Raw genomic sequence first — 27,596 nt, 5'->3', positions numbered from 1 at the left:
GGCTCTGAGCTGGCAGCCAGCCCAGAGCCCGACGCGGGGCTCGAACCCACGAACCGCGAGATCATGACCCAAGCAAAAGTCGGACGCTTAACCGACTAAGCCACCCAGGCGCCCCGATAATGATTCTTAACTAGAAGGTCTTTAGAGGCTCTGGTACCCCCCTCTCCCCCGCACTAGACTGTCGATCTCTTGAGCCGCGTGAGAACTGCGAGGCTGCCTCCCCAGGGCTAGAGTTGCAGTCTCTAACGGGTGCTCAAATGGGCAAAAGGGGAGGGGGAGTTCAGACATGGGGTGGGGGGGGGACACAGCACCTGAGCAGACCTGGGTCCAGGGCTGGGGTCTCTGGGCAATGCTAGGGGCTAGGGAGGTGGTGTTGGAGGAGCTGGGTGGGGACATGGGAAGCCCCTGGGCTTGGAGCGAACCAGGGCTGTGGGACTGGAGACGGTGTTGGGGGGAGCTGGTAGCTGCCCCCCCCCAAGGGCAATTTCCCCCCTGTGGTGGCTTCCGTCCATCCTGTGTGGCCTGTTCTAGCCTCCATCCCGGCTGGTCTAGCGCCCTGGCTGGTGGCTTCTGTTTTTCTTGGTCTCTGGCTCCTTCTCCATCCCTCTCACATTTGGCCCTGTCCGTCTCCGGATCTCAGTCTCCAACGGGCGGCCTGGGGCCCCTTTGCAGCAAAGATCCGCTTCCCTCTCCAGCTCTGTCTCTCGGGGGGTTCTCTTTCCCTCCACTCCGCCCGGCCACGCCCTCTATCCCCCCATCCACCTGATCCAGTCTGGTACCTGCGGTGGGGGGAGGGGAGAGACCTCCGGGTCTTAAAGAGGCGGCGAGGGGGGGCGGACCCAATCCCTCTCTCCATATTTGCATATGTATGAGGTCGCCCGGGCCAGCGGCGAGGAGGCGGGGCTTCTGGGGGTGGGGAAGGGGGCGGGCCCCCCACAGCCGCGGAGTATAAAGTCTGCGCGCCACGACCGCCGGCCCCGCACTGCTGAGGAGCGGAGCCTCCGCCCCGGGGACCCCCATCCCTGGCTGTCCCCCAATTGCGCGTCCCTGCCCCACCCCCGCGGCCGAGCCACCGCTGGTGTGGCGGTCTCCGCTTGGCGGAGGCGCCTTGAGCGGCCACCTGGTCCCTCTCCACAGCCTCTTTGCATCTTGGATTTCGGGGCAGCCCCCTCCCCCACCCCTCCCTTGCCTCCTTGCACCCCAATTTTTTCTGCGTCTCGCTCGGGTTTTGCAGCCGTCTATTTTTGCATCCCTTTTCATTTTGTTTCTAGAAGGTTTGGGGGGGTTGGAGAGGCTGCATCGCACCCCTTCCTCTTTCTAACCTCCCCTGCTCTGACAGCCCCCTTTTCATCGCAGCCCGGGGTGGGGGGGGGCTAGGATCGGTGCATCCTACGCCGCGCTGCCAGGACCCCGCAGCGCGTGGCCGTGCACCCCGGAATTTGCAGCAGCTGTCCATCTGAGGAGGGTCTCCCTCGCCCCCGCCGCCTTTGCTCCCCGCGCGCTCCGGAGCGTGGGGGGGCTTCCGCGCGCCGCACCCCAGCTTCTCCGCAGCCCCCCGCCCCGCGCGGGACTCGCCCCCCGCCGCCAAGATGGTCATCCAGAAGGAGAAGAAGAGCTGCGGGCAGGTGGTTGAGGAGTGGAAGGAGTTCGTGTGGAACCCGAGGACGCACCAGTTCATGGGCCGCACCGGGACCAGCTGGGGTACGCAGGGCGGGCCGCGCGTGGGGCGGGGCGGGGGTCCTCGGGGCTCGGCCCCGGGGGGCACCGGGTCTCACAGGCTCGGACCCCGGGTCCTCTCCTGGGTCCCCGGCGTCCGGCCCCCCTGCCGGGCTCCGGCCTGGGAGGGGGCCGAATCGCCGGTCTAATCTCCCCGGCCGGCCGCTGCGGAGGCGGAGAAAGTAGGTCACTGCCGCCTTCCCGCCCCCCGCGGAGCCCCCTCGCGCGGGGGGTCGCGGGCTCTGCGCGCGTGTCCGCGGCGCGGCGCTGGCGCTCCCTCTCTCCGGGCAGGTCCGCTGCGCACGGCCGCCCCCCCCTTCCCCAGAAGAGCGCCCCTTCCCTCCCTCTGGCTCTCACTAGCTCGCCAAGCCCGTCTATTTTTAGCTTGTGCCCATCCCCTGGACCCTGGGAACATTCATGAGGGGGCGGGGCTGGAGAGGTGGGGGGGCGGGGGGGCTCTTCACAGCGGAAGTTGTCAGTATCCCGCTGCTGTTTGGAGCTTTTCTGTGGCTGCTTTGTGGGTGGGGGGCTGTTGGAGAGGGGTGGCCCTGGGCGGTTTCGGAGGTTGGATGTGGGAGGCTCAGATGTCGCAGGCGGAGGGAGGAGTGGTCGCCAGTGGTGAGACTGCACATACATCATCCGGCAGAGTGTCGAGACCCTCCCAACCCACGGCGGGACTGGGGGGCGTGTGTAGAGGGAGTTGTCGATCTCGGAGGGTCTGGTGCTGGGCTTGGGTGCAGGTGAAGGGTGGCATTCTTCCAGAAGGGATTGTTAAGCTGGGAAGTCAAGCATAGGGGACCCTGTTATGACACAATTTACAGTTCATGCACACCGACTGAACGCTGATCCATCAGCCCACCCACCCGGGCAGTCCTTGCCTTCAGGAAACTGGGAAGTCCAGCCCCTGGGGTTGCAGGGGTCCATGATGGCTTGGAGAAATCTGGGGAAGCTTCATGGGGACAGTGTCTTCTGAGATGGAAGGACAGAGGGTCCTGGGTGGTGACAACAGCAGGCAGTTACACCAGGCTGAGGAGTGACAGAGTTACGTGTCACCTACAGCAAGGACCTGCTCCCTGCTGGGCAGCCTCTGGGACATTCTGCCTTTACTCACCGCCTCTCCCTGGGTTCAGTGCATGAACTGGGGGGTGGGGTGACTGCTGAAGGTTCTGGGCAGCTCTGAGAGATTTCGTAGCTAGACAGAAGCTGCGTGCAGGGTGTGACTTCGGTGGGGCGCCAGGAGGGAGGGGTCTGCTCTCTGAATGTGAGGGTCCAGCCCTCTGAGGGATGGGGTGAGAGTTTGGTCGTGAATGGTGGCCAGTGCCAGCTTCAGAAGTCACCGTGCCGGACAGCTTTAAGCACGAGGACCCACGAAGCCGTAACAGATGTTGTGCCTTTTCGGGGCCATGAATGGTTGACAAGTTGGGAACGTAATTTGATGCAGAACGACTGTGGCCTAGACTTGGGGTTGTCCCAGCAACGAGAATTTAGGTCTCTTGTGGCCTTTACGAGGTTGGGCTGCTCTCTGCCCTGGGACCGGAGGGGGCGGGGAGTCTTGGCTGGAAGCCAGACCCAACTGCCTGTTTCCAGCTTGTCTCACTTTGCTCCCAAGGGAAGGCTCTCAGATGTCCTCGAGACTCTGTGACCCGTACGAGTGCAGAATGTCAGAGTGGGAGAGGGGTCTGTGGGGACAGGTGAGCTCGTCACGGGAGCCTTGGAACTTGCTGACCCCGTTTCCTCCTCCCCAGCCTTCATCCTTCTCTTCTACCTCGTGTTCTATGGCTTCCTCACGGCCATGTTCACCCTCACCATGTGGGTCATGCTGCAGACGGTCTCTGACCATACCCCCAAGTACCAGGACCGACTGGCCACACCGGGTGAGTGAGGCGGCTCCCCGCCCGTCACTGGCTGCTGTCGCGCGCGCCCCCCAGGCGTCCCGAAAGGAACTTAGAGCCTGAGAAGGGCCCACGGTTTGGAAAGGCTTGGTTCTGACGACCCGGTTACCGCGTGCGGGCAAGTTCTGGAAGTCTGCCTCCCTTCCCGTTTCCCGCAGCTGAGAGCTTGGTGGCCTGGGAAGGTGCTAGATGTCCACAGGAGGCCTTCCTCCACCTCCACCCCATCCATCACCGTGCTGCTGTCTGTGTCCATCTTCCTCCCTCCAAGGGTGGTCCCTCCGTGTGTATATATATGTATTTATGTACATATAGGTGGTCCCTATATAACTTACCCACTTGTCTCCACTTGTCTGGTGTAGGTTTGATGATTCGCCCCAAGACTGAGAATCTTGATGTCGTTGTCAACGTCAGCGACACTGAAAGCTGGGACCAACATGTTCGGAAGCTCAACAAGTTCTTGGAGCGTGAGTGAGCGGGCGGCGACGTGGTCACGCAGAAGCTCGGGCAGGGGACTGGGGGACCCTGGAAGCAGAAGGCCCCATGACTGTCTCTCTCTCTCTCTCTGTCTCTCCCACCCCATAGCTTACAATGATTCCATCCAAGCCCAAAAGAATGATGTCTGCCGCCCTGGGCGCTATTACGAACAGCCCGATAACGGGGTCCTCAACTACCCGAAGCGTGCCTGCCAGTTCAACCGGACCCAGCTGGGCGACTGCTCTGGCATCGGGGACCCGACCCACTATGGTTACAGCACCGGGCAGCCCTGTGTCTTCATCAAGATGAACCGGGTACGTGTGACCTCGGTCACCAGCGGGGGGGGCGGCCAGGGCCACCGTCTGCTGGCATTTGCTTCCTTGCACTGGAGACATTCTTGGATGTTTGAGCGGCTGGAAGAAGGAGAGAGATGGGGCCCCTGGGGGCCGGGTTCTGTGGAGGGGGGACGCCGGGGGCGTGCGTCTTTGACACCTTCTTTCTCTAAACCCTCGCTCGCTCTCTTCATTCCAGGTCATCAACTTCTACGCGGGAGCAAATCAGAGCATGAACGTTACCTGTGTGGGGAAGGTGAGTCGCTTGGGCCTTGTCCGCCTGCCCATCTGTTTGCCTTTCGTGGCTTCCGTGTGACTCACTCATGTCCTTCGGTCTCCTTTGCTATCAGAGGCCCCGTCACTCTAGGGACAAGGGGGTAAGAGCGGGTGCCAACATGGCCCGAACCCCAAGGGGCTCCCACCACTCTCGCTTCTCTCTAGGCTGCAGGAGCCTGCCCTAGACACCCTCCTCTCTGACTGCACCCAAGCCTCGGCGGCCGCTTCTATCCCTGGCCCTTCACCCTCTCCCGGGTCCCCGGTCTCCATGGCTTCCGCTCTGCCCCTCGCACCTCACCCGCTCTTCCGCCTTTTTAGGGGATCTGGTAGTTACTACCATCTGCCGCCACTCAGTGTCCTTGGAACCCTGCGGCCCCTCCTCTGTTCTCTCTAGAAGCTTCCCGTCCCTCTTTACCCCCCCCCCCCACACACAGCCTCCCCTTCCGTCTGAGCCCTTACTCACTTTCTGTTCTCTCTTGGCTCTGCTCCAGAAACCGATTCCTCAGACTGGGGTAAGAACGTGGTGTGGGAGTAGAAGTGGGTGGCCCCAGTATCATTAGCATCCTTCAGGACTTCCCAGTCTGACGGAAGGGACAGGACAGCCCCTCCCGCGCACACGCGAACACACACACGTGCACACGCGCACGTGCGCGCGCGCACACACACACAGACTCACAGCCCAAGGGAAACAGATTTGAGACAAATCCTTGGGGCGAAGGAAGAACAGAGGGAAGTCTGGAGACGAGTGTCCCTGACCTGCTCTCCCCTCCCCCCCTGCACCCCCCACAGCGGGATGAAGATGCTGAGAATCTCGGCAACTTTGTCATGTTCCCTGCCAACGGCAGCATTGACCTCATGTACTTCCCTTACTATGGCAAAAAGTTCCACGTAAGTGCCGCGGGGGACCCGGACGGGTGGCTCCTCCCGGGGGAGCAGGGTCCTCGGGGAGGAGGCTGAGTGCCAAGGGCCTGGACCTCTGCTCTCTTCCTCTGGCCCAGGTGAACTACACGCAGCCCCTGGTGGCCGTGAAGTTCCTGAACGTGACCCCCAATGTGGAGGTGAACGTAGAATGCCGCATCAATGCCGCCAACATCGCCACAGACGATGAGCGAGACAAGTTCGCCGGCCGCGTGGCCTTCAAACTCCGCATCAACAAAACCTGAGGCCCCTTCCTCCTGCCCCCACCTCTTTCCTATGGATGCTTCTGGAATGTCCCTGACCCTGCCTGATCCCTCCCTCACCTGCCCCAAAGGTATTTTTTATAACAGAGCTATGACCTGTTTGAGCCTCACGCCCCTTTTCTTTACTTGTGAACCCAGCCTGATGGCCATTGTGAATCCCTGCCTTCCCACGGTCTCCGCCCTCCCCTCCCCTCCCCTCCGGATTCCAGCTCCGTCAGAGGCAGGGAGGCGGGACCCCAGGAAGGTGGCCCAAGGAGTTAGGGGCTGTTCTGGTTCGGGTTTAGCTGTGAGTGGGCTGTCTCCACCCCTGCTGTCCCCAGAGAGCGATAGAAAAGGCATGCCCGCCCACCTTCACACCTGCCCACCATCACATCCACCTTCACACCTGCCCACCTTTGCACCCGCCTTCCCACCCATCCACCACCCACCTTCTCACCTCCCACCTTCACACCTTCCCACCTGCCTTCCCACCCCCCACCCAGCTTCTCAGTCTCCCACCTTCACACCTGCCTTCACACTCATCCACCTCCCCCCTGCACATCTCATTTCACCCCTGGTTTGCAGACCCCAGTGTGGCCCTCCATTCACCTTCCTGTCTCCCACGCTTTCTGCTTCATCGACACAGCCACTGTCTTGGTGGCTTTGACTTACCCGGCCCCTCCAGCATTGGCAATGTGTCCCCAAGCCCTCTCCGTCCCCCTTCCCGCCTCTGGAAGACAGCTACTTGTAACTGAGGACGAGGTGGCTGTGTGGCCTTTTCCCTGTCTTCTGGCCCATTTTTCTTCTCATCCTGTGGTGACTGGCGCGAGGTGGGCATGAGGGTCTGGAAGAGGAGTCCCGGTTGGTTCTTCTAGAAAATTCTCTTCCTGTCACCCACATAGGCACTCCTTGGAGGGACGGGGCTGACCTAGGCTGAACATCCACTTTGTTTTTTGCCGACGACGGCTCACTGTTTCCCTGTTTGTTTTCCCAGAATATCCTTCAAGTTCCACTTCCCCGGAGCGCTGGGGGAGGGCGGCCATTTTGGCTGGGAAACGTCAGCTGGCTATGGGACGATTTCACCTCCTTCCCCCCCGGCTTCCTCCCTCTGGCTTCTCTTCGCACGTTATCAACTAATCACTAACTCCTTCCTTCTCCTCTGCAGGTCAGCCTAAACGCTGCAAATAGCCCCCCAGTCTAGGCTCTGAATTTCTTGGCCCTGTCTCCTTCGGGACCCCTTGGCGTTTTTTTGAACGACCCCATAGTGCACATAGAATGTTACGTGAGGGGCCTCTGGTGTTCTTGAGTGATAGTGCCCTTGACCTCTGCCCTCTCTAACTCCCCATTTCTTTTCTGACACTGCAGTTTCCACACCTCACCCCCCTCCCTCAGATGGACCCACCCCTCCTTCCCTCTCACTGGATCTGGGTCTCTTCCCTTGGGGTCCCCATGTTTTCCTGCATTCCCTTCGCTCCAGTGGTCTCTCTCTGCAGTTATTTAATGCCTGTGTCAGATCTACTGTAAAAGAGAATAAAGTACAATAAAATGAGAGCAATTATATATATAAATATATATCACACATGGAGCCCTGCGTGTGGCTTGTTCCTTTCTGAGCGTTTGGAAGAGCGCTGGGAAGGGAGGGAGGGAGGGCCGGGTGTGTGTGTGTGTGTGTGTGTGTGTGATCTGGGTGGTTTGGGGGGTCACCTGGGCCTTGGGGGTCCTACTTCCCAGCTTTGGCTTCTTCGTGCAGTGCCCAGCCGTCTACCTCCTCGATCGCTCCTTCACTTATACCGCCTTTGAGATCGCTCAGCGCAAGAGAGGCAGGAAGCCTACATCCCTTTGTTCGGCGATACTTACGAAGTGCCTACTGTGCATTCTAGGCACCGTGAAGACACACTTATGAAAGAGGCAGACTTCCTGCTCCCAAGGAGCTCCCCAGTTTAACGGGAGAGGTGAGGAGCATACGAGAAACCCTCATACCAGGTAGACCTGAGCATGCCTCCAGGGAGGGGAGACAGGCCGCAAGGAAAAAACCCAGAGGGGCCAATGGCTTTCTAATGAGGGGCTCCCAATAGCAGGTTTCTTAGAGCCTTAAAGGCTGAGTGGTTGGGGAGGGAGAAAAGCCTCAGCAGTGCTCAGGGACGTGGGAAAAGTGGACCAGAAGAAACAGCTCAAAAAACAATATGAACCATTATGATCTTAACTGGGGGTAAAAGTATACACAGAAGGGTAGGAAAAAAAAAGGGACAGATGGGTGCATAGAAAGATGTTTACTGGGGCGCCTGGGGGGCTCAGTCAGTTAACCGTCCGACTTCGGCTCAGGTCACGATCTCACGGTTCGTGGGTTCGAGCCCCGCGTCGGGCTCTGTGCTGACAGCTCAGAGCCTGGGACCTGTTTAAGATTCTGTGTCTCCCTCTCTCTCTGACCCTCCCCTGCTTGTGCTGTCTCTCTCTCTCTCTCTCTCTCTCAGAAATAAATAAAACATTAAAAAAAAAAAGAAAGATGTTTACTGTGACATACGGGGATGGGTTTAGAGCTAATTTTTATTTTCTTGGGCTTCATTTTTGTTGGTTTGCTTGCAATGAGTTAGTAGTATTTGCCCGGAAAAATAGCTTTATGACACAGGCAACTGGATACACAATTGTATCACGAGTGAGTCGCATATGCACACGCAAGTGCACGCGCACAGACTGCTGGGTGTGCTCATTATCATGCCAGAGCTGGATCTTATTATACACACTTGTGTGCATTTCACTGTTTTATGACCAATACATTTCTCGTGCCACCATTTCACCCGGTAGAGCTTGAATGCATGTATGTTTTATTTTATTATTATTATTAGTTTTTTTATTATTTAGTTTTGAGAGACAGAGACAGAGCGTGAGTGGGGGAGGGGCAGAGAGAGAAGGAGATACAGAATCCGAAGCAGGCTCCAGGATCTGAGCTGTCAGCACAGAGCCCGACGCGGGGCTCAAACTCAGGAACCGTGAGATCATGACCTGATCCGAAGTCGGACGCATAACCGACTGAGCCCCCCCAGGCGTCCCTGCATGTATGTTTTTAGATGGCTGCATAATATTTTTTTTTCCATTGGCTCATTGTTGCCTTCTTAATTTGCTCAAGCTCCTTGACAGCTACAGATAGAAACTATTTTCTGCGTTGCAAAATTCTGCACCCCTAACCCCCAAGCAACCGTCTGCCTCTCTGTTTCAAAATGTTAGGTCTTCATATGTTTAGTTCTTTGGTAGTTTCCGGGTGTCCTGTCACTAGAATAGATTCCTATTTTCTAGATTTTTCTGGGTGTTGGGGGGAGGCAAGATTTTAATTTCATTTCAATTTTTACTTCCACTTTAATTCTCCCTATTTTTGTTTCTTTTTGTGCATGGTGTGATTTGGAGTCCAGGTTTACTTTATTTTTCTGGTTTTGTCCACTTCACTTTACTTTTCAAAAATCTAGGGAGCCTGGCCGGCTCAGTTGGTAGGGCGTGTGGTTCTTGACCTTTGGGTCGTGAGCTTGAGCCAAACCTTGGGCGTAGAGTTTACTCAATAAGAAAACATTTATTTATTTATTATCTTTATTTTTTTAGAAATCTTTTTTTAAGTTTATTTACTTATTTTTAGAGAGAGAGAGAGCATGGCAGTGGGTAGACAGAGAGGAGACAGGGAATCCCAGGTAGGCTCTGCTTTGACAGCACAGAGCCCAGCGTGGGGCTTGAACTCACCAACTGTGAGATCATGACCTGAGCCGAAGTCGTATGCTCAACTGACCGAGCCATCCAGGAACCACAAGGGGAAGAAATTTTTTTAAATGTTTGTTTATTTGTTTAGAGAGACAGTGAGTGAGGGAGGAGCAGAGCGGAGGGAGAGAGAGAGTCCCAAGCAGGGTCCACACTGTCGGTGCAGAACCTAACGGGGCTTGCTCTCACGAATGGTGAGATCATGACTTGAGCTGAAATCAAGAGTCAGACACTTAACCAAATGAGCCACCCAGGGGCCCCATACACCCAGCTATATTCATTTGATTTCAAGTAGTTTTACAGGGTGTGTTCTGTTATCTAGCAAGGTGAGTTGATTTCCCTCCATCCTTTTATTTATTTTATTTCTTTAGTAATCTCTACACCCAACATAGGGCTCAAACTCATGACCCCAAGATCAAGAGTTGCATGCTCCACCAACTGAGCCAGCCAGTCGCCCCTCACCCCCCACTGCCTCTTAAAAACATTTATTTACTTAAAAAAAAAATCTCTACGCCCCAGATGGGGCTTGAACTCACGACCCTGAGATGCAGTGTCACATGCTCTTCCGATCAAGCCAGCCAGGTTCCCCTCTCAGTGTTTTGAGAAGATAAAAAAAATGTTTATCTACTATCTATCTTCTTAAATTCTCTTAATTCCAAGAGTTGTTTATTATGGTCTCTGGAGCGCTTAGATGCGTAGTCCTATGATCAAAAAGGCAGAGATACTTTACCAGTGTTTTCTTTCTTTCCTTGATCCTCTTTGAATGCATTGTAACATTCAGGTATCCCTGTATAGGTTTTTTATTTTAATTGGAATTATCTTAGTGTTTAACCATTAGGATAATATTTCCTTGTATTCCATTACTATTTTTAATTAAGCTTTTTTTTTTTTTAAGGAATGGATGCTGAAATTTAATCAAATTCCTTTCAGCATCTTTTGACATTATCATACTTTTCTTTCTTAATTTGTTAATGTAATGAATTACGTTGATAGATTTCTCTACAAAACCAACTTTGTGCTCCTGGAATAAACCTTTACTTATAGTGTTAGCCTTCTTCTGATTCATCAATGTATTCTGATACGACGTTGAGAGTTGTGCAACTGTGTAAGTTAATTTAGCTTCTAGGTCTTTATGGTCTTTATCAGGTTTTATATTAATGAAACCACAACTTTACATAAGTTGGAGATTTCATTCTCTTCCTGTAGCACAGAATAGTTTAAGGTGCGTTGGACCAATCAATGGTCCTTGCTGTGTCTTCAATGAGCTCTTGATTTTTAAAAATTATTATTATTACATGTTTTTTAGTAAACTCCACTCCCAACATGGGGCTTGAACTCATAACCTTGAGATCAAGAGTTGCGTGTTCTTCTGACTGAGCCAGCCAGGCAGGCACCCCTTCTTTTCTTCTTATAAATTTATCTTGTTTCTAAACTCTTGCTTTTGGGGGCACCTGGGTGGCCCAGTCAGTTGAGTGTCCGACTTCGGCTCAGGTCATGATCTCACAGTTTGTAAGTTTGAGCCCTGCGTCACGCTCTGTGCCAATAGCTCAGAGCCTGGAGCCTGCTTCGGATTCTAAGTCCCCCCCCCCCAAATAAAAACATTAAAAAAAAATACAACACCCTTCTACTTTTGGATTTTACCGTTTCAATCAAGTTTGCTTTCTCTTTCAACAATTTCTGTCTTTTTTAGGATGCATCTAGGTTCCATTGGTTTCTCTTTCTCTCTTTTTTTTTAAATGTTTTTTAAATTTATTTCTAGGAGAGAAAGAGAGAGAGAGACAGCGTGAGCAGGGGAGGGTCAGAGAGAGAGGGAGTCACAGACTCTGAAACAGGCTCCAGGCTCTGAGCTGGCAGTCAGCACAGAGCCGGACGCGGGGCTCTAACCCACGAACCGCCGAGATCATGACCTAAGCGAAAGTCGGACGCTTAACCGACTAAGCCACCCAGGCGCCCCTTTATTTGCCATATAAAAGAAGAGGAAAGAAGGAAGGACAATCCTTTTGATTCTAACACTCACAATAGTCATTTTATTTCTAAAAAGTGATAGTCTATTTAATAAAACCCATCCTATGGTGTAACTGTGGAACCTTGCTAACATTGAAAAGATTGCCTAATGTATACCNTAAGCCACTGAGGCGCCCCTCTCCTTTTTTAATATAGAGACAGAGCGTGAGCAGCGGAGGGGCAGAGAGAGAAGGAGACACAGAATCCGAAGCAGCTCCAGGCTCCGAGCTGTCAGCACAGAGCCCGACATGGGGCCTGAACTCACCAACTGGGAGATCATGACCTGAGCCGAAGTCGGACGCTTAACTGACTGAGGCACCCGGGCTTCCCAAGAAATATCCCAAATATCAGTGGTACTGGGCTTGGCCTTTGAACTTGAGAGCAGGGGCCACGTCCGCCACGGGCCCCCACGTTCTAGAACAGAGCCAGGCAGAGGAAGGCACCAGTGAATGCCTGCAGATGAGGCGGATGGCTGAATGAACAGAGGGGGTTGGCAGGCAGGTAGGACCAGAGTCAGGGACCCCATGCAGGTCACACAGCTCATCGCGGAGCTGCCCACGGACCCAGCTTGTTCCCAGCCCAGGTTGCTACTGGCTCACAGAGGTTGGGGCAGAGCCGGATCGGCTCTGCTTTCTGAAGGAGCAGAGCAGAAAGGGACGCAGTCTAGGGGACCTGAGCCGGGGGCAGGGGGTGGGGGAGCAGTGCCTGATGCCCGTCAGCAGGGAGCTTCAAGGTGACCCATCTGGAGGAGCGTGGAGGGGGAAGGAGTTTTGAAGAGTGCGGGTTTGCCAAGGCCCTGAAGGGCGGGGAGAGGTGGTGAAGCTTCAGGTCTCTGACTGAGAAGGTTCCAGATCTCCTGGGGAGCAGTTAGCACTCGCCGATGGCTGATAAGAAGGTGGTCTGGAGGCCAGGGAGGCTGGCGGGTGCTTGGCCGCCTGGGACCCTCGGGGCAAGCCGTGCTACCCCACACAGGCGCTTTGGGCCCGGCTGATGAAGCCGAGAGGCCGCTGGCTCCAGAAGGCTCTCTGGACTTTAGCGCCCCTCCCTCTGCCTCCAGGGAGGTGGGCCAAGCCATGTCCCCGCTGTCTGGCCGCCCCTCTAGGCGCTGGCTCCGGTGGCAGTGGGTGATGGGGAGAGCGCCCCCCCGCCCCCCTCCCTGGGAGCCAGCGGCACCGAGGATCGGGACAGGCGGGGGGAGCCGGGCTCCCCAACCTCAGCTCTCCTCCCCACCCCAAGAAGCCCTTTGAGGTTTTCCTGGCAGAGTTTAAAGCTTCAATTCATTGAATTGCCTGGCCTGAGGCCCAGGATGAGGGGATGCCGGGAAGGCCCCAGCCCCGCACCCCGGCCCTCACCTTAGCCGCCCCCACTTTCCTGGGACCCTGGCTGCCAGGCCTCCCCGGCTCCCTCTCTCCGGCCGACGGCACCCACCACCTTTCTCCTCGGGGTCCCAGGTCTCCTGCCCCTTCCTTGTGGAGCAGATGGCCACTCCGGAGGCTCAGGCTTGCTAAATCGGACCTTTAAATCCCATAATCCTCGGTGAGAGGCTGACAGAGGGGCAGCGGCCCAATCCTAGTAGCAGGGGCAGGAGAGAATCTTGTGCCAGCCCTGGCAGGGCGGGGGCGGGAGGGGGGAGGGACAGTTGGTTCCCGAGTTATGAATGGAGCCCCCCGCCCTTGTTGTCATGCAGCCCACAGACTGACCCAGTCTCCCGCTTTTGTTCTCCTCCCGGAACCCCAGCGTGGCACCCCCACCCCTCCCCCAGGCCACGCTCCCCGGACACTCAGGTGGCTGCCTCCCAGCATCACCTCCTCACTCACCCCTGCCATACGGCTGGCCCCACATGGCCTCCGCGGGCGCCCGCCGCCCCCCCCCCACCCCAGACACACAGGTGGTACCAAAATTTTATTGTAAAATATGAAACTGATATAAAAAGGGGGTATAAAAAGGGAGGAGAAGGAGGGGTGTGGGCAAAGAATGCCAATGTGCCTCGCAGAGTGCAAAATCTCATTCTAAGTAGCTGGGGCGGGGGGGAGTAAATAGACCTTGGTAGATAGAGACCCCAGACCAGGGATCGAATCCCTCCAGGGTGTAGGATGGAGTGAGATTTCCTTTTAGGAACTGGGGTTCACAGGGAGGGAAGACAGGATCTGGCCGGGGCCAGCAAGGACACGCCATAGAAACCTGAACATCCCATCCACCAACGGGGACATTAGGGAATCAGCACCCACGAAGGCACCAAGTCTCAGACATCATGTGATAAAAAGCTATTTTGGGGCCAGACATAGATCATTTCATTAACTCTCACAACAAACCCCGTGAGGTAGGTGTGGTTATCAGCATTTCATAAAAATGGACGATAAAATTAGAACAAATTCCACAGCAGGTTAAAATGGTAGAGAACTGGGTTTGTGACCCAGCGTGTGATTGATTCTAAAATGCTCTTTACAGGGAGGAATATTTTCCCACCTCCCCTATGGTTCCTTGTATTAAAAAATCTTTAAAATCTAGGCTGGAAGGGCCTACCTTCCTACCAACCAACCAATCATGAGGCCTACTTTGTTAGCAGAGCCTTAGGCGAAGGAATGTGGAAAAATTCGGGGTGTTTCAGAGGCGCACCTGCACCAAGCAGAGGAATGCACCAAGCTTGTGTGTTCAAGGTCCCAAGTCCCAAAAATGCCAGGGAAGGAGAACAGGGTGAGGCTGTCAGTGGGAGGGGGGCGGGGGGCGTACAGGAAGCAGAGGACGTCAGTCTGAGTCAAGGCCCTCTCTCTTGAACATTGGCTTTTTATGGCGGGAGGTAGACTGCCCCTTCTTAGCCTTCAGGTGGCTGTTGGCGAGACAAGGCGGAGGGGAAGGGATGACGTCAGTGAGTGGGATCTGAGGGTCTCAGACCCAGGCTCTGAAGGGCCCCGGGCTGGAGCAGGGGAACTCAAGCTAAAACGGGTCACCAGCAGCTGCAGATGTTTACTGAGCACCCGGGATACTTGTGTCTCTCGTCTTCATCTTCCCCTACCCCGCCTGACAAACAAGGAAACTGAGTCCGGTAAAGGGAGTCGCAAAGCCACACGGACCTGCTGGGGGTTGGCGGGCTGGGGGCCTGTCTCAACCCCGCGGTGTCTAATACTCCCATGTGGTTAACAGGCCTCTATTTGGGACCCCAGCTCTCAGCTAGGGGGTTGCTGGAAATGACCAAGAGGCACAAAAGGGGGTGCGGGACACAACTCAGAAGAGACTGAAGCCTGACTGAGCAGGGCAGGTCCCACTGTGAGGGCGCCAGTTCCCTTTTGCCTTGAAGGTGGGATTAGAATGGAGTCCCATGGCCCTTTCATGGCAGGAAGGCAGGGGAGTGGGGCGGGGAGAGGGCCCAGGTCACTCACCTGGAGTGAGCCCTGCTTCCGCCTGGCTCCCTTCCATTCAGGGCATCCTTCAGCTCCAAGGCCTCATTCATCTCTCGGAACATCTCGAAGCGGTCACGCCCCCGGATCTGTGGCAGGGGAGGAGGGGGATAAAGAAGTATTACTAGGGCGCAAATCACAGTTCCATTTTTTTTTTTTTTTTTTTAATTTTTTATTTATTTCTAGGAGAGAGAGAGAGATAGCGTGAGCAGGGGAGGGCCAGAGAGAGAGGGAGTCACAGACTGAAACAGGCTCCAGGCTCTGAGCTGGCAGTCAGCACAGAGCCCGACGCGGGGCTCGACCCCAAGAACCGCGAGATCATGACCTAAGCGAAAGTCGGACGCTTAACCGACTAAGCCACCCAGGCGCCCCAAATCACAGTTCCATTTAACGCACGTTGTAAGTGGAGATCTGAAGCGAGGCACTACTGCCCCCTGCTGGCAAATGCCTTAATTGCAGGCAAAGCAGTCAAGAAGAAGACCGCATTTTGAGCGGTAGACTTGAAAACAAATCTTCAACCAGTAATATTGGCGTCAAAGGAATCGGGGCACCTGGATGGCTCAGCCGGTTAAGCGTCTGGCTCTTGCTTACCTGAAGGGTGAAATATTCTCCATCCAGTGGCTTCTTCTTCTGTGGGGGAGTAGAGCTGGTGCTGGGGGGCAGCGCTGGGAAAGAGGGGAGGAAAGGGAAGAGAAGAGTAAATTTTTAGCCAAACTGCACCCTCTCTGCCTCCTCTTGTCCTGCCCGCTTACCTCGCTTAGTGCTCCCGGGCGGCGGCTCAGGGCAAGGCTCCCCCTTCTTGCGGAAATTTTCCTCCTCCGTGCGACGGTCTCTCCCTGGACAGGCACAAACTCGTACCTCGAAGCTGTTCCGTCCCAGCAGCTTCCCACTACCCAGGTAAGAAGACAGAAGCAGGAGGCAGTGAGGGAGACGGGCCCCCCGCCCCGACCTCCAGCCTCCCTCATCCTACGTGGGGCCTAAGCGTCAGGAGTACTGAGAAGCCGCAGGTAAGAGAAGGCCCCAAAGTGAGAAAAGAAAACTTGGTGGACGCGGAGGGTGGGGGATCGCAGAGGATGTTCCACGTGCGGGGATGGGAACGCGTGGGAAGGACTGGACGGGGGTAGCGGGGGAGAAAGGGCCCTGGGGCAGGGTGGCGTGCGGGTCCCTACTTGGAGTCTTCCAGGGTAATGATGGTTATGATGGGCCGTCGGTTCATGCCCCCCATGCAGGAGCTGTTACACATGAAGTTGTAGTGGATGGTGGTGCAGTCGGAGCCGACCTGGGAGAGAAGGTAGGGGCGGGTGGTGAGGTCGCCGGCCCGGCGCGGGCCTGCAGGGTGCGTAGGCTCGTTTCCTCAGCCCTGCAACGGGGACACCCCGGCTGGCTCTGCACACCACACAGGGCTGCGGGGAGGCTGAATAAGGAGAAACCGCCCCCATCTCCCACCTGGATGGCCCTTGACAGACCCCTCCCCCCGCTCCTCCCAGGAGGCCAAGCAGACCTCGGGCGGCTCGTAGGGCACCACGACGCTATGTCGGAAAGTGTTTCTATCATCCAAGTACTTGGCGTGCATATTTCCTTCTACTCGGATGAGATGCTGGGGCGGCGCCAGACCTGAAAGCAATCAGGAAGGAATGAGGGGCGCGGGGACCCTGGGGACCGGCCCTGCCCCCTCTGTCGCCCCCCCCGCCCCGGCCGGCTCACCATCGCTACTGTCAGGGCAGCGCTCGTGGTGGGGGCAGCGCCTCACGACCTCGGTCATGAACTCTGACTTCTTGTAAATGGCCATGGCGCGCACGCAGGTTCCCGGCGGGGGTGGGGAGCTGACCCACAGCTGCACCGGGCAGGTCTTCGCCAGCTGGCAAAACAGCTTGTTGAGGGAAGGGGAGTACTAGAAGGGAAGGAGAAGGGGCAGACAGGTCAGGGGACGAGTGTGTGGCGGGGGCGTCAAGCCAACAAACACGTGCTGTGTGGGCCACGTGGCTCGTGAAGGCGGGGAGCGGGCTCCATATCCCAGAAGCCTACTTGCAAGAAATGGGGTGTGCAGGAAAAAAAGAAGAGAAGTCCCACGGCCCCCTGAGAGATGCGGACAGGAGCGACGACGAGAGCCCAGGGTCAAAGGGGAAATGTCAACTTTGGGACAGAGGCAAGGCCAAAGGTCACAGAGCAAACGAAATAGGTGAAACGTAGGAAGACTGTACTGAGGAGGAATCCCAAAGTTCTGAACAGAGAAAGCCGGGGGGAGGCGGGGGAGGGGGGCGGGCTATGGGCAGGCACGGAACGTCCCCATGGAAACCAGCGCCATAGGGCCACTGACCGTGCAAGTAACAGACTTGGCGGTCCCGGACTGCAGGAACCCTAAACGGAAACCATAGGCGCCCGGGTAGGTCTTCTGGGAAGGGACGAAGGATGACAGGGGCCAGGAGATGGCTGGCGCAGGGGTGGCTGGGGCAGGGGCTGTTGGCGCCGGAGCCGCGGACATTCTGGAAGCGTCATCTGGAGCTTCATCCAGCCAGTTTGCGACATCTTCTGAGAGCGGCAGCTCATTCACCTCCAAGGACAGCTCCGAGGACTGCAGGGGGGGAGACAGGAGTCGGAGGGCCACGTCTCCGGCCTCTGTCCCCATAGGTCCCCAGCCCCCCACCTCCCCACCTCCCGTCCTTACCAGAACGTTGTTTTCAGGAAGTCTGGAAGAAAAGAGCAGAACATGAGTCAGTGCTGGGTTTTGTTTCCTACAGGCTCTGCCGGGGGGCTGGGGGGTCCCAGGAGGCTGGCAGGGAGCCTGCCCCGCCCCCACTTACAGGTTCCACAATTCTGAAAATGTCTCCTGGCTCAGAGGGGGCTCGATGTTGAGCTCCAGCGGTGGCTCCTGCATCGTGGCTCCTGGCAGCGCAGTGTGGCCGCTGTGGAGGGAAGAGCATGGGTCCGGCGTGAGACACCCCCAACCCCGGGGTCGCCCGTCTCCCTGGGAGCAGGGCTCCCCGACCCGACCCTTTGCCAGCCCATCGCACACGTTCTCCAGACGCAAAGGTAACCAGAGATGGGATCCCAACCTTCCCACCGCCGAACCCACAAGCCTTCCTGGAAAGGCGCCCCGCTTCTCCCCTCTTTCCTGGTAAGAAGGGATGAAGCGACTGTCACCCCACTCCCTCCACTTGGGGGAAGATCCCTCCATGATAAAAAATGTTTATTTATTTTTGAAGGAGACAGAGACAGAGCACAAGCAGGGGAGGGGCAGAGAGAGAGGGAGACACAGAATCAGAAACAGGCTCCAGGCTCCGAGCCGTCAGCACAGAGCCCGACGCGGGGCTCGAACCCACGAACCGTGAACCGTGAGATCATGACCTGAGCCGAAGTAGGGCCTTAAGGACTGAGGCACCCAGGTGGCCCCCGGCACAAAGCTTCCTTAACTGCCTCTCAGGGATGTTAGCCCACACCAGTCAAACACCTCCGGCTGTACTCTGTTTTCTGATTTTAATTCCAGTGCACCATCAGACGCCTTTTCTTATTCATTTCGGCTGTTGCCTCTTGGGGAATAGAAACTTCCTCAGGGGGCGCCTGGGTGGCTCAGCCCGCTAAGCGTCCGACTTCAGCTCAGGTCATAACCTCACGGTTCATGGGTTTGAGCCCCGCGTCCGGCTCTGTGCTGACAGCTAGCTTAGAGCCTGGAGCATGTCTTCCGATTCTCTCTCTTTCTCTCCCAAAAATAAATAAATAAATAAAAACCATAAAAAAAAAAAAAAAGAAACTTCCTCAGGGCAGGCGCGGTATCAGCTGTGCTCGTCACAATACCAGCAGTTCAGAGGGGTGGTCCCTGTCCCCGCCAGGGCACTGCCACCAGCTCCTGACATCTTCCCTGAGGCCAAGTTTGCTATCAGCTTTGCGAGAAAACACACCTGTTTCGCGCTTGCGTCCAGGTTCATTGCCTTCTTTGTGTGTGTGTCCTGCAGGGCCCCGACTTTCCATTATAATCTCCCTTAACCTTCACCTCTACCGGCATGGGGTCTGGGGTGTATTTACTTGTGTGTTCTGTTTGGGAAACCCTTGCGTGTGCGTTATCACACTTGTCGCGGTCACCTGACCGGTGAGCAAGCCCGAGTCCCAGAGACAGGTGAAGTGAATTCCCGGAGGGAAGCGAAGTGAACGGCACGCCACACAGGCGAACGAATGGGCTTTTATTAAAAACGACCATTTGGGGCGCCTGGGTGGCTTAGTCGGTTGAGCGTCCGACTTTCGCTTAGGTCATGATCTCGCAGTTCGTGGGTTCGAGCCCCGCGTCGGGCTCTGTGCTGACTGCCAGCTCGGAGCCTGGAGCCTGTTTCAGTCTGTGACTCCCTCTCTCTCTGACCCTCCCCAGCTCGCGCTGTCTCTCTCTCTCTCCTATAAATAAATAAAACATTTAAAAAAAAATAAATAAAAACGACCATTAAAGGACGCCTGGGTGGCTCAGTCGGTTGAGCATCCAACTGTGGCTCAGGTCACGATCTCACGGTTCGTGAGTTCGAGCCCCATGTCGGGCTCTGTGTGCTGACAGCCTGGAGCCTGCTTCTGATTCTGTCTCTCTCTCTCTCAAAAACTAAATAACTTAAAAAAATTTTGTTTTTTTTTTTTTAAATGACCGTTCAGACGTCTAGGAGTAAGATGTTTACTCCATCACAGAATCTGCAGAGCCCTTTTCTGCAATCAGGAAAGCCTGAAGGTGCAGATTTTGGCTGACAAACGTCCCTCAATTAAGAGGTTGGCAAAGAGCTACTCATCATAGCGGCTAATGCTGACGGGGGTTGGGCTATGCCCGTGCGTGGAAAAAGGCAAGAGAGGGAGCCAAGGGAAGTGATCCCAAACACTTGCTTTGTGGGAAAGGACCAGGACCCCCCCCCCCCATCAATGATCCAAAGAACTTTGAGACTTCATGGAAGGGAGCTCAAGAGAACGGAGAGGGGGCTCAGCAGTCAGAAGCCCTCGTTTTGATATTATACTGTTGCTTATACTTGCTGAGTGACTTCACCTATCTCAACTGGCTTCCTCACGGAACAGGCACCGAGTTTTGCTCGTCTTTGTGTTTAATGAAAAGCACCCAGCTGGGGCGCCAGGGTGGCTTAGTCGGTTAAGCGTCCGACTTTCGCTCAGGTCATGATCTCGCGGTTCGTGGGTTTGAGCCCCGTGTCGGGCTCTGTGCTGACTGCCCGCTCAAAGCCTGGAGCCTGTTTCGGTCTGTGACTCCCTCTCTCTCTGACCCTCCCCTGCTCACGCTGTCTCTCTCTCTCTCCTAGAAATAAATAAAAAAAAAAACATTAAAAAAAAAAAAAAGCACCCAGGACCGGAAATACTTGCAGCTGTAGCAGACAGAGCCGGGCTCTGGAGGTGGACAGGCGAACCTGCACCCCAGGCTCACCACCGAATCTTTGCAGAATTTGGGGAGGTTACTTAACTTCTCTGAGCCTTAGTGTCCTTTGCTCTCAAACTGCACCTTACTTATTAACGGATGATCTAAGGAGCTCAGACTAGAGCTCAACCAATGTGTTGGTTTGTAGGGTTATTCCCTGTTTTTTGTTCTATATTATTTTAAAGGGAGAACTTCGTAATTATGAATGGGTGGGGCTTCGGTAGGAAGCCCCCATTAAGGCTAGCTCACCCCCCCTTGGGGAGCTATTCGGTAAATGTGCCACAATGAGCTGTCCAGGAATGGTTAAGTCCAAGCTCGGTCCCCCTGGGAGGGAAACAACCCCACCGACAGAGGAGGTCTTCCTCTTTGGTCCTGGGCAGCAACTAAATTCTCAATGTTTCTTTCTCAAAAAGGCCCAATCACTAGGAAACATTTTCAGAGCAGGTAATTCCCACAGACAAGAGCATCAGGGAGCACCTGGGTGGCCCTGTCGATTGAGCATCCAACTTCGGCTCAGATCGTGATCTCACGGTTCGTGGGTTCGAGCCCCATGTCAGGCTCTGTGCTGAAAGCCCGGAGCCTGGAGCCTGCTTCGGATTCTGTGTCCCCCACCCCCCCTCTCTGCCCCTCCCCTGCTCGCGCGCTGTCTCTCTTTCAAAAATAAATAAACATTAAAAAAAAAAAAGAGCATCAAGGGCCATTAAATTCGATGGTCGAAGCTGAAACAGACTTTCCAAATGGCTGGGGAGGCAGGACGCTGACTTAGATGTCCCCTGTGGATGTCCCCGTGGGAAGGCCATAAACTCAGCTGGGACTCCACTGATGGGCCCACCCCACTCCCATCATTCACAACAATGGCTGCCGTTTATAATCCCCACAGGGGCCCACTGCTTTCAGTGGCTTATCTCATTAATCCTCTCAAGAAGCAAGTAAGGTAGGTATCATCAGCTGAGGGGACCCGAGGTTAAAGTAATTAAGTCACTTACTCAGGCTCAGGGCCAGGGATTTGAACCTGGGCTGTCCACAGCCACGTCCAAGCTCTAAATAATTATGTCCCCCCGCCCCCTCCCCCGGCTTCATCCAGAGCCTGGTGTCAAAAAAAATCTGTTTTGGCTGAAAGCTATTTGATTGGGGTAAAAAAAACAAAGAAGGTTCTGGAAAGTAATAAGGGCGGCGTCTGGTAAAATGGAACACCTTACTACTTTTGCAGCAGGAGGCTTGTGCAAAAATGTTCATGTCAGTGTGGTTCCCGGATGGCAGGTGGTAAGAAACGACGTTACTGTCTATCAGTCGGAAACAGCGGTATCCTCACAAGAGAAATTTACTACAGCAATTGATGGAAATGAATTTATTTGTATATGTGTAACTAGATACAGTTCAGAAAACATGATTGATTAAAAAATACAATTTGAGGGGCGCCTGGGTGGCTCCGTCAGTTGAACGTCCAACTTCTGCTCAGGTCATGATCTCACAGTTCAGGGGTTCAAGCCCCGTGTCTGGCTCTTGGCTGACAGCCCAGAGCCTAGAGCCTGTTTCAGATTCTGTGTCTCCCTCTCTCTCTGACCCTCCCCTGCTCATACTCTGTCTCTCTCTCAAAAATAAGTAAATATGGCCTACTGATGAGCTATGATAGTTTTGATAGGGCAGTGATGATCTCAGATATCAGATATGTATGCTTATGGGACTGGGGATACTATCAAAGGATTCTAGCTTGATTAACAAAAATAAAGAGGGCGCCTGGGTGGCTCAGCCGGCTGAGTGACAGACTTCGGCTCAGGTCATGATCTCATAGTTCATGAGGTCAAGCCCCACATCGGGCTCGCTGCTCTCAGTGCAGAGCCCGCCTCGGACCCTCTGTCCTTTTCTCTGTGCCCCTCCCCTCCCCTCCCCTGCTTGTGCTGTCTCAAAAAAGTAAATTAATTAAAAATAAAAAAAGGGTGGTGTTCATACCTGTGTAATCAACATATAGACTTAGATACGACAAAATATTAAGTGTGATAATTATTTGGTGTACTGATTTGGTGGGAATATAAGTGTTGTGTTATTCTCACCAGTTTTTCTAAAATAAAAAGAAGCAAAAAAAAAGGAAATTATAGAATACTGCAGACAATTTCAAACACGTATATGTCTAGGTGCTCCCCAGAAGCCCACAAATATTTTTTAGGTAAAAATCCACATAAGTTGAATGCACCATCTTACCATGTAGGTAACAGAACTGAACAAATTTTGATACAAGCTTGTAACGTAGCCCTGTCAAGCCTAAGATAGGTTGCCGTGTTTCCTTCTAACAGTTAGTTATACAACAGCATTCGTTCAGACCTTCCTTTCCCCACGGATTCATTTTGGGGCCTTTGTAGAGAACCATTTGACCACACTCGTGTCTTTTCCTGGGCTCTATTCTGTTCATGATTATTGTCCAACAGTAGCCTTATAGTAATCTTGAAGTCAGGTAGTTTAAGGCCTCCAACTTTGTACTACGCTTTCATTTTGGAATCAGCTTTTCAATTTCTACAAATGAACCTGCTAGGGTTTTGAAGGGGGATTGAATCACATTATTTTGGAGAGTGCTGACATCTCAACATTATTGAGTGCTCTTATCCATGAATACGGTACCGTTATTTAAATCTTCTTGAAATTCTCTCAGTAATATTTTGTAGTTTTTTTTTTTTTTTAATTTATTTCTAGGAGAGAGAGAGAGACAGCGTGAGCAGGGGAGGGTCAGAGAGAGAGGGAGTCACAGACTCTGAAACAGGCTCCAGGCTCTGAGCTGGCAGTCAGCACAGAGCCCGACGCGGGGCTCGAACCCACGAACCGCGAGATCATGACGTAAGTGAAAGTCGGACGCTTAACCGACTAAGCCACCCAGGCGTCCCTTATAGTTTTTAACATAGAACTCTTGTCCGTCGTTTGTTCAATTTACCCCCAGGATGTCACATTTTGGGATGTTATTATAAGTGGCATTATTTTTACAATTTGTTTTGTGACTTCAGATTCAATGGTTGTTATTATATAAAATAATTTATGTATATTACCTTTGGAACTTGTGATCATGCTATAATCACTTATCAGTCATGGTGGCTTTTCTTTTTAAAAGATTTTATTGTTAAGTAATCTCTTCTTTTTAAAAGATTTTTTTTTTTTTTTTTAATTTTCTAAATGTTTTTATTTATTTATTTCTGAGAGAGAGAGACAGCATGAGCAGGGGAGGGTCAGAGAGAGAGGTAGATACAGAATTTGAAACAGGCTCCAGGCTCTGAGCTAGCTGTCAGCACAGAGCCCGACGCGGGGCTCAAACCCACAAACAGAGAGATCATGACCCGAGCTGAAGCCGGACGCTCAACCGACTGAGCCACCCAGGCGCCCCTAAAAGATTTGTTGTTTAACTAATCATGGGGCTTGAACCTATAACCTCAAAATCAAGAGTTGCATGCTCTACCGACTTAGCCAGCCAGTCGGTGCCCTTCATGATAATTTTTTCAATGGATTTTCTATTACCCCGGTTAACACCTTCGGTATAATGTTGAAGGGGTGAGAATCCAATTCTTTTATGGCCCCTGTTCTCAGAAGACAAGCAGTCAGTCTATCACTATTATGTACTGATGGTAACGTGATTGGGGGCGCCCTTTAATAGACTGAGGAAGTTTTCCTTTTTCTGGTTTGCTGGGAGGTTGGCTTTTCTTTTTAAATCACGAATAGGTATTGCATAACGTCAACTGTTTTTTATGCATCTGTTGAAATCATCATAGGATCTTTATCCTTCGATTTGCTTATGTGGCAAATTACACGGATCAATTTTTTGCATGTTTGTTATTGCAGTCCAGAGATAAACACCACTTGGTCAGGATGTATTTATCATTTGTCTGTATTATCAGATTTGATTTGTTAACGGGAATATTGGTCTAAATGTTCTTTTCTTGCAATGTCCCTGTCTGGTTTTGGTATCAGGATTCTGAGGATTATCATAAAATCAGTTTGGAAATGTTACCTCTTCTATATTCTTAAAGAGTTTGTGTAAGATTTGGTACTGTTTCTTCCTCAAATGTTAGAGAAGAAGAAAGGAGAAGTAGAATAGAAAACAGCATTAAGATGGTAGACTTAAACCCAAATCTTACAATAATTGCATTACATTTAAATGGGCCAAATGCTCCCATTAAAAGCAATCTAGTGGGGAAAGGAAGGTTATTAGGAGCTAGAAGAACTGGGTATCCATGTAGGAAACACTGAACACAAAACAGAACCTTGACCCCTATCTCTCATCACGTAAAAGCTATTTTAAAATTAGTTAATTAATAATGGCTCATGGACCCAAGTATAAAGCCTAAAACCATAAAGGTTCTAGGAGAGAATATCCTAGAGTATTTCATGACCTCAGGGTCGGCAAAGATTTTTCTAAACAGGTCATAGAAAACATTTGAAAGATAAAAGATGAATCTTCTGCTGCTCCTCTTCAACAAATAGGCAAGCAATAGGTCAAACACAGGAGAAAACGCTTGACAAGAGAGTCCTATCCAGGGCATATAAGGAACTGCCTGCAACTGAACACAGTTAAAAAAAAAAAAAAAAGAAAAAAGAAAAGGAAAGCACATAAACCAACTTAAAGAAATGGGGGAAGATCTGAAGAGTTACCTCCATTATGACGTAGGAATGGCCAATAAGCAGGGGGAAACGGATCGGAGTAAAGAGGATCTCAAATTAACACCACAATCATATACACAACATTAGAAAAGACTGACAAACCACACACATGTGGGAAAGACAGACCTTGCTGGCGGGAGTGCAAAACGGGACAACCACTATGATATCTACACTAGAACTGGCAAGTTTAGATCTCCTCTCTCACCTAGCAATTCCACTCCCGAGTAGTCAGCCAAAAAAAAAAAAAAAAAAAAGTACAAGAATGTTAAAAGAAGCTTTATTCAAAACAACCCCAAACGGGAAACAACTCCAAAGGTCATCGTAAGGAGAACGGATAAACAATCTATCTTTTATTCATCCAACGCGGTAGACTAGATACAAAGCAGCAGAGCATGGATACAAGACTGATACACGCAGGGACACGGCTGAATGTCACAGGCATCACGCCGCAGGCGAGAAGCCACACAAAGCAGCACACACTGCGTGAGTCCATTTACAGGACGTTCTCCAACGGGCAAAACTGGTGGCAGAACCACAGATGAGGGTCAGAGACTGAGTAAAGGAAGACAGGCACGTCCACCTTCCCGGGGGCGATGAAAATGTGCATCCTGACGGGCTCTACGCCGTGCTGAGTTGCCACGACTCGTCTAATCGCAGTCGGCGTAAACGCCACCCCGATTTCGGACCGAGCGGCGCGCGGGCAGCGCGCGCCGGGGCCGCAGCAGGTGGGCGCGGGCGCCGAGCGCAGGCGGGACCCCCGGAGCCCCCGGTGACTGACAGGCGGGGGGCGGGGCCCCGCCCGCCCGCGGGCCCCGCCCCCTCCGGGCCCGCCCCTTCCGCCCCCACGACGTTCGCTCTGCGTCCGAAATCGGAATGGCCGAGCTCGAGCCGGATGCCGGAGAGACCGCGTCTCCGCCGCGGACGGACGGCGCATCGTCGCACGCTTTCATCATTTAGTTCTCAAACGCACCCCTTCTCGCAAATTCCCAGGGCTTGCCCCAGGCTCGCTTCTGAACACCCCCGTCGCACGCAGTGGTAGCGTCCGCCCAGATGGCCGGCGACGGGGTGGAGCACACCATTCAAGGAGGGGGAGGGACTGAGGTTTGCATCAAAACAGATACCCCTTCCGGCCCCAAAGCGGCAGCGAAGTAGCTCGGGAAGGGGGCAAAAGAAAACAGGAGGGGCGGGCGCTGGGCTAGCCGCTTCCCCCCGCAGGCTGGAGGAGCCGGTCGGCATGACACTCTCTCCCTACTTCCCTCTCATGGGCTGCACAGTGAGCTGCTCCGGAAAAAGAAACCGGAAGCGCTCCTGCAAGTGGCAAAATGTAAATGTAGAGCCAAACAATAACAGGGCTCGCGGGCCTCTCGGACCCCGACGGTCCTCCCGGACTTCGCGGGCAAATCTCTCGTGGAGCACTTCCCGCTTTCACAACTGACAGTCTAGTGGGATTTGCTCCATCTAGCGGAGCCGGGGACCGGTTGGAAAGACCACTCCGGGAAGGACAAAGGTCCGGAAGTGATGGGACCTGAGCAGCTTGGGCTTCCCGGATCCCCCCCCGAATGATCATTTCGGAGTGGAGCCCGAGGTTCCACCGGGATGATGTGGGATCCGAGGTTCCACTCGGATCATGAGTCCCCCCAAATTCCGAGATCCGAACGTTTCAAGTCCTGATGCTTTGTGCACCCTATTTCAGGCTTCCCCACACCCAGGCATGGGGTGGGGGTGTGTGGAGGGTGGGGGAGCCCCTTAGGCCGGCTGAAGGTCCCACTCCCCTGTTCGCTCGGAGTTCGGCTGGTCCTCACATCCCCATCATCTACACCGAGGCCCCCCAACACTGCATTCCTATGTCGGTGCCGCCAGCCAAGCGTCCATTCCCCCAAGTCGCTAAGTCCCAGTGCCCCATCCCCAGACCCCGCAATTCTCGCAAGCTGAAAACACACGGAGCCGAGAGCCGGTGACTCAGAGAGGACTCATCTGGCTCGGTCAGGAGCTTACCCGAACCTCAGGGGAGCGTGTCACCGTCCTGGGAAGCACGCTCCGAGGCCGGACGCCAGGGGACCCCGGAGCCCAGCAGCTACCTGCGCCTAGAACGGTGGCTCTGACTTTTGAGAAGCTCAAAACTTTTAGCGCCAGACAGAGCACATGGGAGGGGAAAATCCCAATCCCAGCAGCCCCCGCGAGGCTCCTGGCACAAAGCTGGACAGTCGCCATGACAAGTAAGGGCAAGCAGTTCGCCGGCGGGCGGAGGCGGTGGGAGTGGAGCCCGAGAGCAGGGCAGGGAGAGACCGGATTCTCGCCGTCCTGGTGCTGCAGCTACTTGACACTGGGGTGGGGAAGCTGGGTCAGCCAGAGCTGCAAGGGCACAATCGGTGGAAACCATTTTGGAAGCCTCCCGCCACTGTGTCGAACATGAAGGTGAGAGGAAGAAAGCCACTTGTCATCCATCCCTTTCCCAGATAGCTGGATAGTGTCTTCTCATCAGCTAAAACCAGCCACCTTTTTAGGAAGGACGTCCTTAATATCCCAGTCTAACGTATTTCTTCAGACACCCCGTATCACACACCATCTTGTTTAATTTCCTTCACAGCCCT

At 53.9% G+C, this 27,596-nt stretch overlaps 2 protein-coding genes across 3 annotated transcripts; one reads left to right on the top strand and one right to left on the bottom strand.

The window, feature by feature from the left end:
• The first annotated feature begins 994 nt into the window (after positions 1–994).
• On the top strand, positions 995–7,418 carry ATP1B2 (ATPase Na+/K+ transporting subunit beta 2). Its single transcript, XM_039231442.1, has 7 exons — positions 995–1,701; positions 3,462–3,590; positions 3,968–4,072; positions 4,191–4,396; positions 4,614–4,670; positions 5,480–5,578; positions 5,689–7,418. The coding sequence occupies exons 1-7, from the start codon at positions 1,590–1,592 to the stop codon at positions 5,851–5,853; spliced, it is 873 nt and encodes a 290-aa protein (XP_039087373.1). The 5' UTR covers positions 995–1,589; the 3' UTR covers positions 5,854–7,418.
• A 6,061-nt stretch (positions 7,419–13,479) lies between these two features.
• TP53 (tumor protein p53) lies at positions 13,480–27,155 on the bottom strand. Of its 2 annotated transcripts, none has more exons than XM_039231497.1 (11): positions 27,001–27,154; positions 17,789–17,890; positions 17,653–17,674; positions 17,305–17,559; positions 16,692–16,878; positions 16,489–16,601; positions 16,157–16,266; positions 15,740–15,876; positions 15,579–15,652; positions 14,970–15,076; positions 13,480–14,419 (listed from the first exon to the last, which is right to left on the bottom strand). In XM_039231497.1, the coding sequence occupies exons 2-11, from the start codon at positions 17,860–17,862 to the stop codon at positions 14,338–14,340; spliced, it is 1,161 nt and encodes a 386-aa protein (XP_039087428.1). In that variant the 5' UTR covers positions 17,863–17,890; positions 27,001–27,154; the 3' UTR covers positions 13,480–14,337. The 2 variants fall into 2 exon arrangements, with proteins under 2 accessions (XP_039087428.1, XP_039087429.1); XM_039231498.1 differs by lacking the exon at positions 13,480–14,419 and adding an exon at positions 14,426–14,610 and having other exon boundaries at positions 27,001–27,155.
• Positions 27,156–27,596: the final 441 nt, after the last annotated feature.

The sequence above is a fragment of the Hyaena hyaena genome, unplaced genomic scaffold (genome assembly GCF_003009895.1).
Source record: "Hyaena hyaena isolate Hyena2069 unplaced genomic scaffold, ASM300989v1 scaffold_58, whole genome shotgun sequence".
Lineage (NCBI taxonomy): Eukaryota > Metazoa > Chordata > Mammalia > Carnivora > Hyaenidae > Hyaena > Hyaena hyaena.
This window is presented reverse-complemented; position numbering and strand designations above follow the sequence as displayed.

Coding starts and splice junctions, on each gene's coding strand:
- ATP1B2 (XM_039231442.1), top strand. CDS start 1,590: ATGGTCATCCAGAAGGAGAAGAAGAGCTGCGGGCAGGTGGTTGAGGAG. Junction 1,702..3,461: donor CCGCACCGGGACCAGCTGGG/GTACGCAGGGCG, acceptor CCTCCTCCCCAG/CCTTCATCCTTCTCTTCTAC. Junction 4,073..4,190: donor GCTCAACAAGTTCTTGGAGC/GTGAGTGAGCGG, acceptor CCCACCCCATAG/CTTACAATGATTCCATCCAA.
- TP53 (XM_039231497.1), bottom strand. CDS start 17,862: ATGCAGGAGCCACCGCTGGAGCTCAACATCGAGCCCCCTCTGAGCCAG. Junction 16,879..17,304: donor CCAAGTCTGTTACTTGCACG/GTCAGTGGCCCT, acceptor CTTCCCTTCTAG/TACTCCCCTTCCCTCAACAA. Junction 16,267..16,488: donor TGCCCTACGAGCCGCCCGAG/GTCTGCTTGGCC, acceptor CTTCTCTCCCAG/GTCGGCTCCGACTGCACCAC.